The following is a 20890-nucleotide window of genomic DNA, read 5'->3' as shown; positions in this document are numbered from 1 at the left end:
CGCGTCCTGGGAGCGCCGCGACACCAACACGGCGGCCCCGAGCACGCGGGGGGAGCAGCGATGAAGGCGCCGCCGAGGGGGGGCGCCGCCGGAACGGGGAGAAAGGGGGCCCTGTGGGGGGTGGGTGGGGGGTCGGGGACAGCGCAGGTGGGCAGTGGGTAGGGAAGATGGGCGGGGGAGGGGGATAGGTCACCTGCACGGAGTGGGAGGCGGTAGATGGTAGGTGGTGGGGGTGGGGGGGCGCTATTGGCTGCGAACCGCCTCGTCCTCGTCGCGGAGGCCGTGCGGGAGCCGCGGGTGTCCCGCGGCTCGCCCTCCCTCCCTCCCCTCTCCCTCACTCCTCCTCCCTCGTCGAGTTTTTTTTGTTTCTCGCGCTGGGGAAGTCGCGGCGACACCTCGGCCGCGTGGTGACGCAACGCGCGCGGCGCCGCCGCGTCAAGGCACCACGCCCCGCGCCGCTCGCCATTGGCCCGGGACGCGTCAACGAGCCAATCAGCGCCACTCAATCAGCGAGCGCACAAAGACGAGGGGGGAGCGGGGGGGGCGACGCGCGGCGCCGCGACTTCGCGCAGCGGCAGAGATCGGCGCTGCGCTCGTGGCCGGACGCAGCAGCAGCAGCAGCGCGCCGCCGTCCGCTGCCCGCAGCCCCTCCGCCGAGTGAGTCCTCCTCCTCCCTCCCTCCCAAGCTACCGCGCCAAGCCCGGGTGGGCGCGCTTCCATCTCTTCTCGCCACCGCTGCCGATCCTCATCATCATCCTCGTCCTCCTCCTCGTCCTGCATCTCCTCCGCCGCTCCTCCCGTCAGCAGCTGCGACCCCCCGCACCCCTTTCCCGAGCGAGCGACCCCGCCGCGGACGAGGGCGCGCGCGGCCTCCTTCTCGTGCGTCCCGATGCGAGAGCCGGCCCTAGCTGCGAGCGGAATGGCCTACCACCCCTTCTTCCCCGGCCGGCCGAGCGACCTCCCCATGAGCGCCCTGCTCGCCGCGCAGCCCCCGTTCTTCCCTGCGCTCGCTCTGCCACCGGGACTCTCCGGCTCCCTCGGGAAGGGGATGCCCGGCGACCCCGGCCTCTCGGTGTCCGCGCTGAGCCACCAGGCCGCGCACCTGCGCCACCTGAAGGGGCTGGAGGCGGAGGAGGCCGTGGAAGATGACCCCAAAGTGACGCTCGAAGCCAAAGATCTGTGGGACCAGTTCCACAAGTTCGGCACGGAGATGGTCATCACCAAGTCCGGCAGGTGAGCGCCGAGACGGGGTGCGAGAGGGGTGTCCGGGAGGGGATTCCGGGGTCCTTCCCCAGCGGGAGGGACACGGGGCCTGGGGTCCCGCGACGAAGTTCGAGAGACCCTGCGAAGCCCCCACGCGTCCTCGTGTGCGCACTTTCGCTGACTCCGACATAGCGGACTCCGACAGAGCGTGTACGCAAGTGTCCGCACGTCGCTGTAACGGGCGCACACTATTGCAATGTGTACACTGTGTACACACACAGTGTACACATTGGCGCCGTGTGTAAACAGTGCACACGCCATGCATCGCGTACGACGACGCGTACACACATCACCATTTCATCGCGTATACGTTGTCAAAGCGTGTGTGAAATCGCACGCACAATCGCAAGCGTGTACACCACGGCGGGGTGCAGGCGTCCACCACAGCGTACACAGACAGAGAGTCCACATCGCGGCGTGTACAGAGAGTCCACACATCCCGGCGTGTACAGACAGACGTGCGGGCACCGTCGCTGCGCATCCATCACGAGGTGGCGTGCGACCCGCGCACTGCAGACTCCGCGGGGCCCGAGGAGGTGTGCGGGACATGGGGCCCAGCACGGACCTCGAGGCCGAGACCGAGGTCCGCGCATTCATTTTGCTCCGAGCGAGAGTCGCCTCCCGTCTCTCGCGGTCTTTTCACGCGGAGCCGCCGCGCCTCGGGCGCAGAAACGGCGGCGGTGGCAGCACCGCCGACCCGGCTGCGTTGCGCGTCTCAGCCGCGGTCTCCCCGCGGTGTCGTCTCGACGTCTCCGCCGCGGCGTCTCCGTGTTTTCCCCGCGGTGTCGTCACAGTCTCTCCCCACGGTGTCTCCGGCGCATTCCGGAGCGAGGAGGGTCGTTCGGCATTCGAGTGAGAAAAACGCAAGAGCGACTCCCTCCTCTCTCCTCCCTTCGTCCCCCCTCTCCTTCCCTCGCCTCTCCGCGCATTTCCTCCCCGCGCCGCACAGCTCAGAGCGACCACTGGGCCGATGTTGCAAACCGAGACTCGACCGGTTTAGATCGCGGTTCCCAGGCAGCACAGAGGTCTAAAATCGGGAGCGCACGGGGATGGATTTGAGCGAGGGTTGTTTTGTTTGTAGCTTACACGAGGAGAGAGAACGGGGGGGGGGGGGGGGGTGCGTCCCACAACCCCGAGCGAGACGCGGCCTCGCGAAGCACCCATTACGCAGGCCTGGCCGGCCTCTGAGTTCGCTCTCCCGCAACACTTCGCACTCTGCCCGCCTTCGCCGCGGGTCGCTCGCGTGCGAATCGTCCAGTGGGGGACTTGAGAGAGAACTCGCGGGGAGAGGAGGCGACGGAGACGCCAGGGAGCCGGCCGATGGTCTCCGCGGGTCTTTGTTGGCCGGGCGCGGTGGCGGCCACCCACCCCCTCGTGTGCTGTTCCGTTCTTCGTAGGTGCTCGCGAACAGCACTTGCCCCAGCAGCCTGTTCGAGGCTACACGGGAGATGTCTGTGTGTGTATGTATATAAGTACAACTCGGTGCGCGATGCACACGTGCACTCGCGCATGCTTGCCCGAAAAACAAATGCGGATCTCGTTAAGATTAATTAGAACATTTGCATATCTATATTTTGTGGACAACAAAAAATCGCGTTGCGCTTGCTAAAATGTCGGAACGACTAATGGGTAGAGCGACAACCACGCAGACCCCGCGGTGAGACAGGCCTCGTCTCATCCGCACGCAGACCCACAACACAAAGACAAAGATCCCCCATGTAGCCTTCACAGACTGTTGGGACAGGTGCTGTTAGCGAGCACCTACGAAGGCCACAACGGCACCCGAGGGGGTGGGTGGCCAGCACCACGACCGACCGCCTTTGTCTCCCTAGTGGCGATGTTTATATATAGCACCAAGCACTCATTTTAGACATATACATACACACGCATTCATTCTGCTCATCCTACACACACAAACGCACGAGTGTGCCTGTGTCGATCGTTGGTGTTTTCGCTACTGATAGTTTGTGTGTGTGTACACACGCGGTTGTGTGTGTACACCGAGTGTGTACACACACAACGCGTCTGTCCGTCTCTGCGTGTGGCTGGCTTGAGTGTTTGATAGTCCACCGCGTTTGCACACGCGTGTACCCACTAACGCGCAGTCGTGTGTGTATGTACGTAGTATGTGTATATACATTGACTATATTTGTATATACACTCTTATGTACACGCATTCATGCGTACGTACTCATAAAACCTCACGTGTACATTTAAAATTCAACCAGCAATTGAACACGGAGAAGGTAGCTGGATATCTTCACACACACACACATATATACGTACTCATGTGTGTGCTTGTATATATTTGTATTTGTACTCATTTTATTGTACAAACTTTTAATTGCGCAGATGTTTGCATATTAATCATCACGCACACGTCCGACAATATAAATCGAACCCGTGTACTCTCCAGCCCGTGTACTCTCCAGCCCGTGTACTCTCCAGCCGTGTACTCTCCAGCCCGTGTACTCTCCAGCCCGTGTACTCTCCAGCCCGTGTACTCTCCAGCCCGTGTACTCTCCAGCCCGTGTACTCTCCAGCCCGTGTACTCTCCAGCCCGTGTACTTGCGGTGGTTTCGGCGCCACTTTTGATCAATGAGACCACGGTAACCGCGCGGGCTTTCTGTGCACGGCTCCGCGCGAGCAGCAATAATAGCACGCGACACCGGCTATGTCTCATTTGATTAAGGGACATCAGCTGTGTCTGATTATGAAAGGGCATCGCTGCGTCTGATTGCGACTCGTGTGTCTGATGATTCGTGTTTATTTAAAGGGCACGGCTGTGCCTGGTTATTCAGGGGCGCCGTCTGCGTCTCGCTGTTACAGCAGACGACACCGCTTTGTCATCGCCGTACCCGCCGTGTCGCCCCCGCCGTCTCCCCCCGCGCAGGCGCATGTTCCCGCCCTTCAAGGTGCGAGTGTCGGGTCTGGACAAGAAGGCCAAGTACATCCTGCTCATGGACATCGTGGCGGCCGACGATTGCCGCTACAAGTTCCACAACTCTCGCTGGATGGTGGCGGGCAAGGCCGACCCCGAGATGCCCAAGCGCATGTACATCCACCCCGACAGCCCGGCTACGGGCGAACAGTGGATGTCCAAAGTGGTCTCGTTCCACAAGCTCAAGCTCACCAATAACATCTCGGACAAGCACGGCTTCGTGAGTACACCACCACCTCCTCCACCCGCTCCCCGTCGCGCGCACATGGACCACTTAGGGTGTTCAGGTGGCTGTAGAAAGCAAGCACCTTAAATATATGTATACTTACAGACATGTTATGTAAGTACGTGGTTAATGTTGCCTTTGCACGCAGACACAGGATACTGTGATACCGCCTTACAAGGGAACGTCTATGCGTTATAAATAAGGCACAAAGTCCGAAACGTCATCTATATAAGTTATTGACACTTTATATTATTAGTATGATGGTTAAAGTGTTGAGATGTTTTAAATATACATTTGTTTTGCTTATGCACCAAAGCCAACGCAGCAACAGCTGCAACAGATCATCAGTCTCACACAAATGCACCGTGAGCACATAGACTTTAGTCCGCACACAACGCAGCACTTCGACGCTTACCACAGAAGACGCCGTGAGCTTCGAACATGCACAGACGCGGCGTCTGTGGACCCCGCACAGCGGGCACGCGCATCTCACACAGACATCTTCACACAGACATCTTCACACAGACACCGTCACACAGACATCTTCACACAGACACCGTCACACAGACATCTTCACACAGACATCTTCACACAGACACCGTCACACAGACATCTCACACAGACATCTTCACACAGACATCTCACACAGACACCGTCACACAGACATCTTCACACAGACACCGTCACACAGACATCTTCACACAGACATCTTCACACAGACACCGTCACACAGACATCTTCACACAGACACCGTCACACAGACATCTTCACACAGACATCTTCACACAGACATCTTCACACAGACACCGTCACACAGACATCTCACACAGACATCTCACACAGACACCGTCACACAGACATCTTCACACAGACACCGCCACAAAGACATCTTCACACAGACATCTTCACACAGACACCGTCACACAGACACCGTCACACAGACACCGTCACACAGACATCTTCACACAGATATCTTCACACAGATATCTTCACACAGACATCTTCACACAGACATCTTCACACAGACATCTTCACACAGACATTTCACACAGACATCTTCACACAGACACCGTCACACAGACATCTTCACACAGACATCTTCACACAGACATCTTCACACAGACACCGTCACGCAGACATCTTCACACAGACACCGTCACACAGACACCTTCACACAGACATCTTCACACAGACATCTTCACACAGACACCGTCACACAGACACCTTCACACAGACACCTTCACACAGACACCTTCACACAGACACCTTCACACATACATCTTCACACAGACATCTCCACACAGACATCTCCACACAGACATCTTCACACAGACACCGTCACACAGACACCGTCACACAGACACCACGGCGAGGGCGCACTGCGCCGCACTCGTCCGAAAGACACCGGCTCGTGCTGCAGGGTCCACAGAAGTCCCTCGAGACACGATGCACAGACACGATGGGTAGTCGATAACTTCACAAACAAACTGCGTGTCTAACTGAACACAAGCTAACGGCCACTACCTACAGGCTGTCGGACACAGCCTACAAGACTGACAGCTACACTGACACATTACACCCGTGACGCAAACTTGACAACTACCTACCCCCATCACACAGCCTGACGGCTACACATTTCACACATACTTGACAGCTACACCCGTAGCGCAGACTGTACACACATAAAGACAACAATCCCCCATATAACCTTTGTATACTTTAACAGCAAGTGCTGTTAGCGAGCACCTATGAAGGCCGCCATCGCTCGTTCCCCGCGTCTCCACCATCCGCTCAAGTCTAATGATTCATGTGCTACACGTGTTTACCATATATGTTACATGACCCATGTGTATTGTATGCATGTATAGATGCTAGTGAACGTTGTTATTGTTGCGAATCGCTAAGCGCTCAGGTGTAGCCCCGCCAGGTAAGACACGTGATGATGGCCGTTCCGATAGGCCGAGTGTGTGGGTGCGGGGTTTCTGGGGCGGCAAGGGGGGGGGGGGGGGTGTACAACACGCGTGTGTGTACACGAGTGTGTGTGTTCGTGTGTACACGTGTGTGTACACCAATGTAGGAAGACAAACATCTCCCTATATCATTCAACAGAATGTCGGGGCAAGCGCTGTTAGCGAGTAGCACCCATGAAGGCCGGTGGCATACGCGTGGTGGATGGATTGACCAGCACCACCACGACCCGCTCGTATTTGTCTCCCCAGTGGCGATGTTTAAATATCGCGCCAGATGCTCATTGTAGGCTGAGTCAACCTAGGGGAGGCCCCAGGACTGGTGCAGATGAATCGTCACTGACATTGGTGGCCGTGAACGGGAATCGAATTCGGGTCTCTCTCTGCTGGGTTCGTAGCGAAGCCACACTACCGCTCCACACACACACACTCGTGTACACACAAGCACACACTCGTGTACACACGAACACACACTCGTGTACACACACGCGATCCTTTGCACGCGCGCGTGTGTGTACACATGTGTGCATGTGTGCACGGCCACGTGTACACACACACAGCTGCAAGTGTGTACAGACACGTGCACGCACTGGAATGTAATAAATAAATGACGGTGTAAATGCATTCACGTATGAATTAAATAGTGATCACATGGAGGCATTCGTGTATGTTATAGACGTGTGTGTTTGTTATAGACGTGTGTGTGTGTTTGTTATAGACGTGTGTGTGTGTGTTTGTTATACACGTGTGTGTGTTTGTTATACACGTGTGTGTGTTATACACGTGTGTGTGTGTTATACACGTGTGTGTGTTTTACACGTGTGTGTGTTATACACGTGTGTGTGTGTTTTACACGTGTGTGTGTGTTATACACGTGTGTGTGTGTGTGTTATACACGTGTGTGTGTGTGTTATACACGTGTGTGTGTGTTATACACGTGTGTGTGTTATACACGTGTGTGTGTGTGTTATACACGTGTGTGTGTGTTATACACGTGTGTGTGTGTTATACACGTGTGTGTGTTGTTGGGAGCGGTAGTGGAGTGATCGTTAGCGCGATTCCCGCTCGCGGTCACTGTCGGTGACGAATATCTGAACCGGTTCTGGGAATGTCTCCACTAGGTCGGCTCAGAGTTAAATGGGTACCTGGCGTGGTGTAAACATCACCGGGGAGACAAAGGTGGCCGGGGCTTGTGTTGTCCACACACCCCCTTGTGTATGCCCCGTATATGCCGTGCCAGGTCTGTGCGCTCGCTAACAGCACTTGCCCCAGTAGTCCGTAAAAGGCTATATGGGGGACCTGTGTATATATGCACATGTGTCAACTTAGCCTTAAACGAGTACCTGGTGCGGTGCGTAAACATCAGCACTGAGGAGACAAAGGCGGCCGGGCGAGGGGCTGGCCACACGACCTCCTCCCTCGGTGCGCGATACCAGCTTTTGATAGGGACTCGCTAGCAGCACTTGCCCCCAACTGCCTGTAAGGCTACAGGGGGGACCTCTGTCTTTGTTCGTGCCAGTTGACTCCGACTGCGTGGTTATTTATTGTTGTGTGAGTGTACGCGCCGTGGTGTTTGTTTTTGTGCGCCTGTATGGACGAATGTGCGTACATTCACACCCATATACTTGTATCATTATCTGTAGACGTGTGTGTCTTTGTGTGTTGTGTGAGCGTGTGTATGTTATTGAGTGTTCGTATTTGCTGTACTGTATATATGTGTGCATGCTTTTGATCGAATGCACGTGTATAGTATATGCTGTGTGTGATGCGTGTGCTGTTGTATACGTTTGTGTGTATGTCGTGTCGCGGTTAGCGCGCTGCGAGACGAACCCAGCGACCCGGGTTCGATTCCCGCTTATGGCCGACACCAATGACGATTATCTGAAGCAGTCCTGAGCCTCCCCTAGATCGACTCAGCCTCAACTGAGTACGTAGCGCGATGTGTTAACATCGCCATTAGAGAGCCAAAGGTGGCCGTGAGTGATGCGAGCCACCCACCCCCTCGCGTGCCGTGCCGGTCTTCAAAGGTGCTCGAATGTAGCACTTAGCCCAACAGTCTGTTAAGGGGGATATTTGTCTTTGTTGTGTGTGTTATACCTGTGTTTCTATTTATGTACAACCATATACACGTACATTTGTTGTGTGCACATACATTGGTTGTGTATAGCTCTGTCTATGTATTGGTGCACACGTGTCTATAGTTACGTGTGCACATGTGTTGATGTGTACACACACGAGTGTGTTTTCGCATACGCGCGTAGTCATGTAGTCATGTACACACGTAGTCATGTAGTCATGTACACACGCGTGCGCGCTCGTAGCTGTGTACACGTGTATGTACGTGCGTGCATTTATGGGAGCGGTGGCGCAGTGGTTAGCGCGCTGCGCTACGAACCCGGCTACCCGAGTTCGATTTCCACTCACGGCCAAAAAGTTGTCCTGAGCCTTCCCCTAGGTCGACTCAACCTCAATGCCTAGTAGACATCGCCACTAGGGAGACAACAGCGGCCGGGCTTGGTGCTTCTCGCTAACAGCACTTGCCCCAACAGGCTGGTAAAGTCATTACGGGGGATCTTTGTCTTTGCACCCCAAGCGTGTGTTCTTGTGCTGCTGCTGCCTTTGCGGGGCGGCATCGCGAGCACGGCGGTCCCCGTGTTTACGGGCCCCGAAACGGGGGTCTCGGGGCCCAGGGGCTCGGAGCGCGGCCGTGGGCCGAGGCGGGAGGGGGGCCTTGTGCCCCTGGGGCCACGGGGCGGACGCCGCGCTAATTGAATCAGCGCCGTTTGTTTAGGATCCTTGCGCCGGGAATTCGCTGCGGCCCGCTCCCTATTCCACGCGTTCGTGCGACAATTGTGAGCAACTCGACAAAGACAAACACGGCCGGGGACCTCTCTCTCTCCTCGCTCTCTCTCCTCGCGCCCCCCTCTCTCTCGCACGCACTCTCTGTTCCGTGAAGAAGCTGTAGTTTGGAAACACGCGGGCAGAGCAACACACACGCGGACAGACACACGAAGTCGCACGGGAACGCCGCGTAGACACTTTAGCACACAACACGGAAGACGCATGCAGGGCAACAGGAACACGCTGGACACACGGAGAAACACGAACACATACAAAGACACGAACACACACAGTGAGGGACACACGCAGACAAACACACGTGGACAAACAACACGCACACACACGCAGGCACACACACACGCAGGCACACACACACGCAGGCACACACACACGCAGGCACACACACACGCAGACACACACACACGCAGACACACACACACACGCATACTCAGAGCCGGCGCCACGGAAGGCGATGACTCCACTTTCCTCTCCCTTGCTCGCCTCATCTCCCCATCTCCCTCTCCCCATCTCCCCCACCTCTTCCCTGCCTTCATCTACTCCCTCTTTCCCACCGTCTCTCCGTCTCTCGTCCACTACCGTCTCTCTTCTCCCCGCTTCGCTCTCCCGACCCCGCGAGTCGCGGCCGGGCTCGGGGAACGAATAACGCCGTGAACTTGAGCGGAAAGTGGCGGGGGGGGGGGGGCAGGGCTTGAGCGAGCTGCATTCAGGGGGGTTCCAGGCCCCCCTCGTTCCACCCCTACCGTCTCCAACTGCGATCGACAATCACCGCTCGTATCTAGCCCGCCCGCCCCGTTAGCCCCCCACACCCCCGCCCCCTTGAGGCGGGGGTCGCGCAGAGAACAATAGCGGCCTGCGCGTAACGGTGCCACCGTGACACCACGTTCCCTCTCCGTTACACCAGCGTGACCATCGTCCCTGTGTTACCTCTACCCCTGAGTTACGGGGTCACTCGGCCACAGGGTCGCGTTAGGGGCCGGCTTCGATCCGGTGTCAGCTATGGGAAGTGGCTGTGGTTGATTGGACTCTGGTGTGGTGGGGTGGAGTGTTGATATCGGTTGGGATTGACTGGTGGGGTCGAGTGTGACCATTGATTCGATTTAGCCGGCTGACCGGTGGGTTGACTGAGGTGTAAGTATTGGCTATGGTTGACTAATGCATTTGTGGTGGGGTAAAGTGTGGGTATCCGCTCCTACTGACGGGGTCCTCACGCTGTGTCTCCTCCTCTCGTTCCTGGCTCTAATCCCCGAGCACACAACGAAACTTCCACCTTCTGTGCACAATCGCTGTTGTGTCGGTGAATATTGATATGCGGATGTTGATTATGTGTTAGCTTTGTGTGTGCTTGGTGTTTAGGTGTGTGCGTATTTCTGTATTCGGTGTGTTGACGTTTGTGTTAATCACACATTAATTGTGTTCGTGTGTTTTTGTGCATTTCTATGAGTTGCGTACGATTTTCTCGTTTTTAATCATCAGGCGTGTTCGTGTTTTAAATGTACGTGTTTTGTGCGTTCATAAGGGTGTGTGTATATATTGTGTAGTAATTATGTCCGTGTACTCGTTGTGTGTTGGCTCTGTAATTTGTGTATAAATTACCACGCATATAGTATATACAAATGTAGCACCTCCAGTTAGCACGGTTGGCTGCGTACGGTGCGAAATAATTCCAACATGCATATATGTATATGTAAACCACTGCACGCTTGTGCATTTTCGCATGCGGATTCATTGTGTCACGACAATTTTTTTTGTTTGTTTTATGCAGTGTAATTAATAAATAAATTGTGTTCATTGTGGTGGTGGTTATGTGTACATTGCTCGGTTGTGTAGGCGTGTGTACGCGTGTACATATACACGTATATGTGTTCATAGTCTCTGCTCGTTTGTGCGGTGTGCCTATCCTTGTGGTTATTTACACGATTGTGTACGCGTGTGTGTATATATATCTGTGGATACGGCTGTGCGAGTTCAACACGTTCATGTCTCTTAGACTGCAGATGTACATACACGTTGCATGCATGGCCCACTGAATTTCCAGTTCTGTATCGCCGCATACCTTTCACCGCGTTCTCTACGCTGCCGGGTTAATATCAGCGCGCTCCGATAGACTCACACGAATGTTGGTACGAATCACTTCCAGTAGTTCACAGCTCGCGATGAGGTTGTATCCAGCGTAACGGTGCAATACAACGTGGAGTGGAATGGCTGCTAAATCACGACCGTCCATCACGTGTAGTAGTTGTTGTATACACAGCGGCGTCACCCTTCATATAAATCGCACCTCTCACAATCGACGACGAATCAGAGACGCGAGCGGGAAGACGCCAGCAGCAGCCAGGGTGGTGAGGAGTCGGCGGTGCTACCAACAATTGCCCAAGCTCTGCGGTCCTCTATATAGATATTACGTTTGGATATTTTCAGTTAATCCATGTTCATAATATTTATACGAGTGGGAGCACGCGGAGACAACTCACGACGCGTGAAGGGGCAACACTCGATCCCACGGTACAGAAGGGACAGGCGATACCAGTCCGTAACTTTGGTTGCACCGCCTTTTCCTGGCACAGCCGGAGACGCGGCTCCTCCCCGTTCGTGTGTGATCCACCAACCCTGGCTGCTGCCTCCACAATGCAGGTCTACGGGCGACGTGCTTACCCACCAACACTGGTCGGCTAATGTGAGCGCATCTCAGCGGTGCTGCGCAGAAACAGTGGGGAATGTGTGTGTATAGTGTTATCTAGAAACAGTGGGCTGTGTCTGTGTGTAGTGCATCTAGAAAAGGTGGGCTGTGTTTGTGCGTGTAGAGGAGTCCGTCAAAGGCAGTGGGGAGCTGTAGTGTAGCGGTTAGCGCGCTGCGCTATGAACCCGGCGAGCCGGGCGTGGTGCTGGTGACCCACCCCCTCGTGTGCTCTGTCGGCCTTCATAGCTTCGACTCGCTAGCAGCACTTGCCCCAACCAATCTGTTAAGGTCGGGTCTTTGTCTTATAGATGCAGTCTGTCATAGGCAGAGGACGAGCTTTTGAGCCTGGACTTAAACAGGGGCAGGGACTCAACAATAGCACGGGTGTCTGGTGGGAAGGGAGTTCTAGGCAGTGGGGGCAACAGACGAGAAGGAGCTACCTCCGGCTGAGCGAGGCTTGAACGAGTTGTGTGTGTTTTGCACTGTCTGTGGTGTCGAGAAAAGGCACTTCCTAGTAACATCTGATGAGACAGTACAATGTCTTTAGCAAATCTGACTGCTGATGAGACGCATAAGGGCCGAAACCCGCCCACGTCTCGTGCGACGTGTACGTAGCAAAGGTAGCTGGAAGTTCTAATTCTCTCCACCACCACCACACGAGATATATCATGATTCATAATGCGTGGTCATCTGCAGTCCATTACGAGGTGAGGCTCGGAGACATCGCTTGCCACTGATGGTAGCCGCGGTCGGGAATGGAAGGAACTTGGGGCCATCTGGTCGATGGCCCATTGCTTTGCTAATCACTGCGCCACCCGCCTCTCGTATACACGTACACACATTACGTAGATACACACGTACATACACACGTGCGTACGCACGTGCACACGGAACGAGAAGATGACTGCACTACCGTCGTGGCAGTGACTGCGCTACTGAAATAATCCCAGCTCGGCCGAGCAGCGACTGACACGGTTCGCTGCGTGTGCTCTGCACGCGTACGTTCTCGGTCAGAACTTGTACACGACCAGTGACATGACAATACTAATCGTGATAGTTCTTTAGTCGGGGGGGAGGGGGGGTAGTGGTCCCGGCCAGGTCTAACGCTCAGCGTTGAGTCCATTGCTGGTCGGCCGCCAGCTTTCAGCAGCCTGCACTGACCGGCGTGGAGAAGTATGGTCAAACAACTCCTCCAATGAGCGACACGGTGTGTGGAGCTCATCACCAAGGGCAATACACAAATATATGTTCGTATCACTGAAGGAGGAAAGCAAAAATATCAACGTTTCGACCGTCTGGCCTTCGTCGGAAATACATTTATGCAAATAAAGACAAACATCCCCCGCACAGACTCAAGCAGACTGTTGGGACAAGTGCCGTTAGCGAGCACCGATATATGTATGTGTGTGTGTATGTGCGCTGCTCGCAATCGCACGCAGGGGACTTCATTTCTCACTGAATGTGTCCCGCGCCGCCGCGGCCATGGCGACACGAGGTGTACTGGATGTGGAAATATTTTCCGGACAGACCCGTGCTGAATTTTAGCCATGGATGTATGCATACGCAACCACATACCGTGTGTGTGTAAGAGTGTGTGTGTATACATATTGTGGCCAGCGGTAGTGTAGCAGTTAGCACGCTGTGCTACGAACTTGGCGACCCAGATTCGATTCCCGCTCACGGCCAACACCAGTGACGATTACTTGAACCGGTTCTGGGCCTCTCCTAGGTTAACTCCGCCTCAAATGAGTACCTGGTGCGGTGTGCAAACATCGCCACTGGGGAGACAAAGGTGGCCGGGCGTAGTGCTGGCCACCCACCCCCTCGTGTGCCGTTCCGGTCTTCATAGGTGCTCAATAACAGCATTTGCCCCAACAGTATGTTAAGGGCTATACGGGTAATCTTTGCCTTGTTTTGTGTGTGTATGGATAAATCGTGTAGCGGTCATGAAAACCGAGTTCGAGTCTCGCTCACGGCCACCAACACAAGTGACGATTATCTGAACAAGTCATGAGACTCTCCTAGGTCTACTCAGCATCTAGCGCGAGGTGTAAGCATCGCCACTCGGGAAACAAAGGCGGCCGGTCAAGGTGCTGGCCGGCCACCTACCCACCCCCTCGTGTGCCGTGCCGGCCTTCATATGTGCTCGCTAAAGCACTTGCCCCAATAGTATGATTAGTCTATATGGGTGATCTTTGCATTTGCCTTTGTATATAGATATATGGATACCTGGGCGCGAAATGTGCCTCTGAGTTGTGAGTGTAGCCGGGTGTTTGTGTTGGTTTACGCGTCTGTCTGCTGTTTACACGTGGGTCTGAGTGTTTGTGAGTCTGTGTGTTTGTGAGTGCGTGTGTGTCAGTCTGCGTGTGTGTCGGTCTGTGTGTCAGTCTGAGTGTTTGGCTATGGGTGTGAAGAATGCGGCGTGTGTATACGAGGGTGGAGCTGTGGCGCAGTGGTTAGGGCACTGCGAGGGCTCTGCATTCTTGCCACACCTGAGTTCGATTCCCGACCACGGCTAACATCAGTGGCGAGTGGCAAGTGAAGCGCTCCTGGGATACTCTCCGCTTCACAAACCCCCTCACTCTGCTGCGTGGTGAGGCATGGGAAGGCATTAATCCAGCAGTGGATTGACAACAGTGGTTGTAAATTATAACTATTATTTACGTGTTATTCTATGCGTGTGTTCTGTATGCGAGGTGTTCTGTATGCAATCACGTGTAATGTCGGTTTAGGAGTAGTTTGTATGTATGCATAGGCGTGTTGATCATGTCGAAATATGGGAGATGGAGTAATGAAATCAGGTCGTGTGCAGGTGCTGGATGGATCGTTACTTTGCAGAGTCGTTAGTGGGGGGGGAGGGGGGAGCCTGCGTCCAGCAGTGGATTGAACATGACTGATGATGATCGGCGCGCGATGGTATGTGTACACGCGTGTGTAGGTATGTGTCTGTGTGTAACGTGCACACGCGTTTGTCGCGAGTTGTGTGGCCGTGGTGTGTATTGTACATCCATTGTGGTGGTGTTGTGTCACCCATGGTAATGATGTGCGAGTGTGAACGAGGTGGTCCTCTTGGCGTGAGCTGTGCCGTGAGTGATACTTTGAGTGTCTGAGCCCGCGATGCTGTTCATAAGCGTGCTGTGTCGGTGGTTGTGTACCGTGCTGTCTGTGCATACATAACACAGGTTATGTATCATAGCAGATTGTGTGTGTGCGTGTTGTATGGCTTTTAGCCGGTTAGTGTAAATACGTTTAATGGTGTGCACATTTTGTGCAATATTTAGTTCTTGTGTTTGTGCTGTAGTGTAGCCGTGGCGTGTGTATATTTAGCCGCATACGTGTATTGTAGATGTTATGTTATAAATTCATGGTTTTGTAGTGTGCCTATGCATTACAATATGCATGCGTGTGTGTGTATATTGTGTGGCCAGCGGTAGTGTAGGGGTTAGCGCGCTTCGCTGCTCGATTCCCGATCACGGCCAACACCGGTGACGATTATCTAGACCGCTCCTGGACTTCCCCTAGGTCGACCCAGCCTGAAATGAGTACCCGATGCGATGTGTGAACACCGCCACTATGGAGGATAAAGGCGTCCGGGCATGGTGCTGGCCACCCACCCCCTCGCATGCCCTTCCACTCTCCAAAGATGCTCTCTAACGCTACTTGCCCCTAAAGTTTATTTAGGCTGTACGGGGGATCTTTGTCTATATATTGCATCGCGTGCTCGTGGTTTGTGGCACATGTTATGATGTATAAGTGTGCGTTACTTGAACCCACACAACACGTTTGGGAGCAGTTGCTCCGAATCGGGAGACCTGAATTCTATTCTCGGTCACGGCCAATGTCAGTGGCGGATGATATCATCTTGGCCGTATACGAGTACCGCTTACGGTGTGTCAACATCGGCACTGGGAGACAAAGGCGGCCGGGCGCGGTGCCATCCACGCCAGCCCCTCGCGCACCGTTACCATCCTTCATCGGTGGTCGCTTGCGCCAACAGCTCGTGTGGGCTCCACGGGGGATCTTTGTATTTGTGTTGCGCAGTCGTGAGTTGTCGACTCTCGGGGTGAGCCGAGTCGCCCCCCCCCCCCCAGATGACCCCACCCCCCTCGCTGTCAACCTCCCCCGTGTCCCCCCACGCCCCCCCGTGTCCTTGCAATTTCGACCCTAAAGGGGGTCACGCCGAGTGACGTCACGGGGCTCGGCTGCCCTTGGCGTTTACTCAACTAAGGGTGGGGGGGGCAGCGTGGGGGGCAGCAGGGAGGGATCGAAGGGGAAGGGGCCCGGTGTGAAGTTGACGGATGCGTGGGAGGGAGGGGAGAAGGGGAAGCGGGGGGAGGGAACAAGGTGGGGGGGGGGCTCGTTGGCTTCCCAGGTGACACCCCCCCCCCGCTCCCTCCCCCTGCCCCCCAACCCCTGCCAGCTCCCGTCAGCGGGCGCGGCTCCCGCGAGTCGCGGCCGCGCGCGGATTTCAGTCAAAAAGCATTAGGGGAGGATTAGGGGACACGCGCCCAGAGCTACCGGGGTGGGGTGTGCGGGGAGCCGGGGTGCCCAACGCTCCCTCCCCCCTCCCCAGCACCATCCCTCACCTCGCTGACACAGCGATAGAGGAGGCATGGCCGGGGGGGGGGTCCCTGGAACCCCCGAAAATGGGATTCATTCCCGTGGGTCGCGACACTCTGCGCCACGCGTGAGCGGCGGCGTGCGGACCGAAGTAGCGCGCTCGCTCTCGGCCGTGCCGCCACATCGCCGCCTGTGTACACGCAGCGCCGCCTCTGTGTAGCGCAGCGCCGCCTGTGTGTAGCGCAGCGCCGCCTCTGTGTAGCGCAGCGCCGCCTCTGTGTAGCGCAGCGCCGCCTGTGTACACGCAGCGCCGCCTGTGTACACGCAGCGCAGCCTCTGTAAGCGCAACGCAGCCTCTGTGTACACGCAGCGCTGTCGCTGCACGCTCCGCTTTGACACCGCCGTGTGTATGCTGTGTGTGTGTACACACAGCATACACACGTGTGTCTGGTTGGTGTTGTCGCGTGAAGTCACGTACACTACTACGACTGCTACTGTTTTGTCGCGTATACTACTACTGTGATGTCGTGTACATTGCTGCGAAATCGCGTACATTGCTGTGATATCGCGTACACTGCTACTGAGTTGTCACGTACACTGCTATTGTGTTTGTCGCGTGCACTGCTATTGTGTTTGTCGCGTGCACCGCTATTGTGTTTGTCGCGTGCACTGCTATTGTGTTTGTCGCGTGCACTGCTATTGTGTTTGTCGCGTGCACTGCTATTGCTGCTGCTGTTGTCGCGTCGCGTCGCGTACGCAGTCGCGCCGCGGTGGCCGAGCTGAGCGCGAAGTGAGCCGTGTGTGTGTGTGCGTGTGTGTGCCCGTGTGTGTGTGTGGCCACTCAGTTGCGGCCCTCTCTCCCGCAGACGATCCTCAACTCCATGCACAAGTACCAGCCACGCTTCCACATCGTGCGCGCCAACGACATCCTCAAGCTGCCCTACTCCACCTTTCGTACCTACGTCTTCTCCGAGACGGACTTCATCGCGGTGACCGCCTACCAGAACGACAAGGTGAGTGGACGAGGGGCGACTCCCTCTCTCACAACCGTGCCCCCTCCCCCTCTATCACCCATGCCCCTCTCTCACTCCCATGCCCCTCTCTCACTCCCAATGCCCCTCTCTCGTCCGTGCCCCCCCTCTCTCTCACTCGTCCCTCTCACCTGGGCACGTGTCGAACCTCGCCGCCGCACCACACGCTTAGACACGTCAAGACATTTGCAGTAACAAAGACAAAGATCCCCCGGATAGCCTTTAACAGACGGTTGGGGTAAGTGCTGTAAGCGAGTCGCAGCAACTGTGAAGGTTGCCACAGCCACACGAGGGGGTGGGGTGGTCTAAACCATGCCCGGACGGACAACCGCTATTTTATCCCCCAGTGGTGATATGTATAAACCGCACTCGGTTAAGGCTGAGTAAACCTAGGCGGGGCACGGAACCGGTTTAAATATTCGCCACTGTTATAGGTCTTGAGCGGGAATCGTGTAGCCGGGTTCGTAGCGCAGCGCGCTCACCTCTACACACACATCAAAGACAAAGATCTACCATATAGCCTAACAGACTGTTGGGGCAAGTGCTGTTAGCGAACGCCTTTGAAGACCGGAACAGCACACGAGGGGGTGAGTGGCCAGCGCATCGCCCGGACGCCTTTGTCTCCCTAGTAGCGATGTTTACACACCGCACCAGATACTAATTTGAGGCTGAGTCGACCTACGGTAGACCCAGGACCGGTACAGATAATCGTCACTGGTGTTGGCCGTGAGCGGAATATGAACTCTGGTCGTCAGATTCGTCGCGCAATGCGCTAACCGCTACACCACACACGCATTTAAACACACATTCTGACTGACACGCACACGCACAATGCAATTCACACACAAACCACATGAACACGGACACTTAAATCCACAGACGTGCACACACTTCAAACACACGCGCGCACGTAAACACGGATACTTAAAGTCGCACAATGACACGCACACACGCGCGCGCACACACAGACACTCAAATTAACACACAAAAGACAAACAAATGTAAACTCACACACGCACTTACATGCGCGCACGCACACATTGACATGCGCACAGACAATGATTTTCCCAGACACACACTCGCACTTAAATTCACACACATACAGACGCTTAGACTCGCACACAAGCACATACACTCAGCTTCACAGATAGACTAAACTCACACGAACGCACATGCACTCTTGAATCTCACAATCAAAAACACACTTACAGTGTTAAAGAAAAAGAACCCCCATATAACCTTAACAGACTTTTGGGGCAAGTGCTGTTAGCGAGCAGCACCTATGAAGGCCGGAACGGCGCATGACGGGACGAGTGGCCAGCTCCACGTCACGCCCGGCCGCCTTTGTCTCCCTCGTGGGGATGTTCATCGAACCATATAGGTATTAATTTGAGTCTGAGTCGACCTAGATGAAGCCCAGAACTGGTTCAGATAATCGTCACAGGTGTTGGTGGCTGTGTGGTAGTGCAGCGCGATAACCGCTACACTACCGCTCCCCACACATACACACACCTTCACCCTTCTAACAACACACACACACACACCTTCACCCTTCTCCCAACACACAGACACACACACACCTTCACACTTCTAACAACACACACACACACACCTTCAACCCTTCTAACAACACACACACACCTTCACCTTCACCCTTCTAACAACACACACACACACCTTCACCCTTCTCACAACACACACACACACACACACCTTCACCCTTCTCCCAACACACACACACACCTTCACCCTTCTAACAACACACACACACCTTCACCCTTCTCCCAACACACACACACACCTTCACCCTTCTAACAACACACACACACCTTCACCCTTCTAACAACACACACATACACCTTAACCCTTCTCCCAACACACACACATACACACACCTTCACCCTTCTAACAACACACACACACCTTCACCCTTCTCCCAACACACAGACACACACACACACCTTCACACTTCTAACAACACACACACACACCTTCAACCCTTCTAACAACACACACCTTCACCCTTCTAACAACACACACACACCTTCACCCTTCTCACAACACACACACACACCTTCACCCTTCTCCCAACACACACACACACACCTTCACCCTTCTAACAACACACACACACACACACCTTCACCCTTCTCCCAACACACACACACACCTTCACCCTTCTAACAACACACACACACCTTCAACCCTTCTAACAACACACACACACCTTCACCTTCACCCTTCTAACAACACACACACACACCTTCACCCTTCTCACAACACACACACACACACCTTCACCCTTCTCCCAACACACACACACACCTTCACCCTTCTAACAACACACACACACCTTCACCCTTCTCCCAACACACACACACACCTTCACCCTTCTAACAACACACACACACCTTCACCCTTCTAACAACACACACATACACCTTAACCCTTCTCCCAACACACACACATACACACACCTTCACCCTTCTCCCAACACACAGACACACACACACCTTCACACTTCTAACAACACACACACACACCTTCAACCCTTCTAACAACACACACCTTCACCTTCACCCTTCTAACAACACACACACACCTTCACCCTTCTCACAACACACACACACACCTTCACCCTTCTCCCAACACACACACACACACACACCTTCACCCTTCTAACAACACACACACACACACACCTTCACCCTTCTCCCAACACACACACACACCTTCACCCTTCTAACAACACATACACACCTTCACCCTTCTAACAACACACACATACACCTTCACCCTTCTCCCAACACACACACATACACACACCTTCACCCTTCTAACAACACACACACACACACACACCTTCACCCTTCTCCCAACACACACACCTTCTCCCAACACACACACACCTTCACCCTTCTCCCAACACACACACACACCTTCACCCTTCTCCCAACACACACACACACCTTCACCCTTCTCCCAACACACGCACACCCCTTCACCCTTCTAACAACACACACACACACCTTCACCCTTCTCCCAACACACACACACACACACCTTCACCCTTCTCCCAACACACGCACACACCTTCACCCTTCTAACAACACACACACACACACACCTTCACTCTTCTAACAACACACACACACCTTCACTCTTCTCCCAACACACACACACCTTCACCCTTCTCCCAACACACACACACCTTCACCCTTCTAACAACACACACACACCTTCACCCTTCTAACAACACACACACACACACCTTCACCCTTCTCCCAACACACATGCACACATCTTCACTCTTCTAACAACACACATGCACACACCTTCACCCTTCTAACAACACACACACAC

At 54.7% G+C, this 20890-nt stretch overlaps 1 protein-coding gene across 2 annotated transcripts in view; it reads left to right on the top strand.

Annotated features, from left to right (window-relative positions):
• The first annotated feature begins 272 nt into the window (after positions 1 to 272).
• The window catches only part of LOC116939241 (T-box transcription factor TBX2-like), a 35609-nt gene continuing 14991 nt past the window's right edge, over positions 273 to 20890 (top strand). Inside the window, exons 1-3 of one of the 2 annotated variants that reach the window (XM_032947409.2) lie at positions 273 to 1233; positions 4157 to 4424; positions 17363 to 17509. In XM_032947409.2, the coding sequence (XP_032803300.1) occupies positions 890 to 1233; positions 4157 to 4424; positions 17363 to 17509 (759 nt within the window). In that variant the 5' untranslated portion in view covers positions 273 to 889. Of the gene's footprint in view, positions 1234 to 4156; positions 4425 to 17341; positions 17510 to 20890 lie in introns of both variants that reach the window. The other variant, XM_032947408.2, reaches the window with a different exon arrangement.

The sequence above is a fragment of the Petromyzon marinus genome, chromosome 5, assembly GCF_048934315.1.
Source record: "Petromyzon marinus isolate PM22_M1 ecotype Great Lakes invasive population chromosome 5, UKy_Petmar_22M1.pri1.0, whole genome shotgun sequence".
Lineage (NCBI taxonomy): Eukaryota > Metazoa > Chordata > Hyperoartia > Petromyzontiformes > Petromyzontidae > Petromyzon > Petromyzon marinus.
This window is presented reverse-complemented; position numbering and strand designations above follow the sequence as displayed.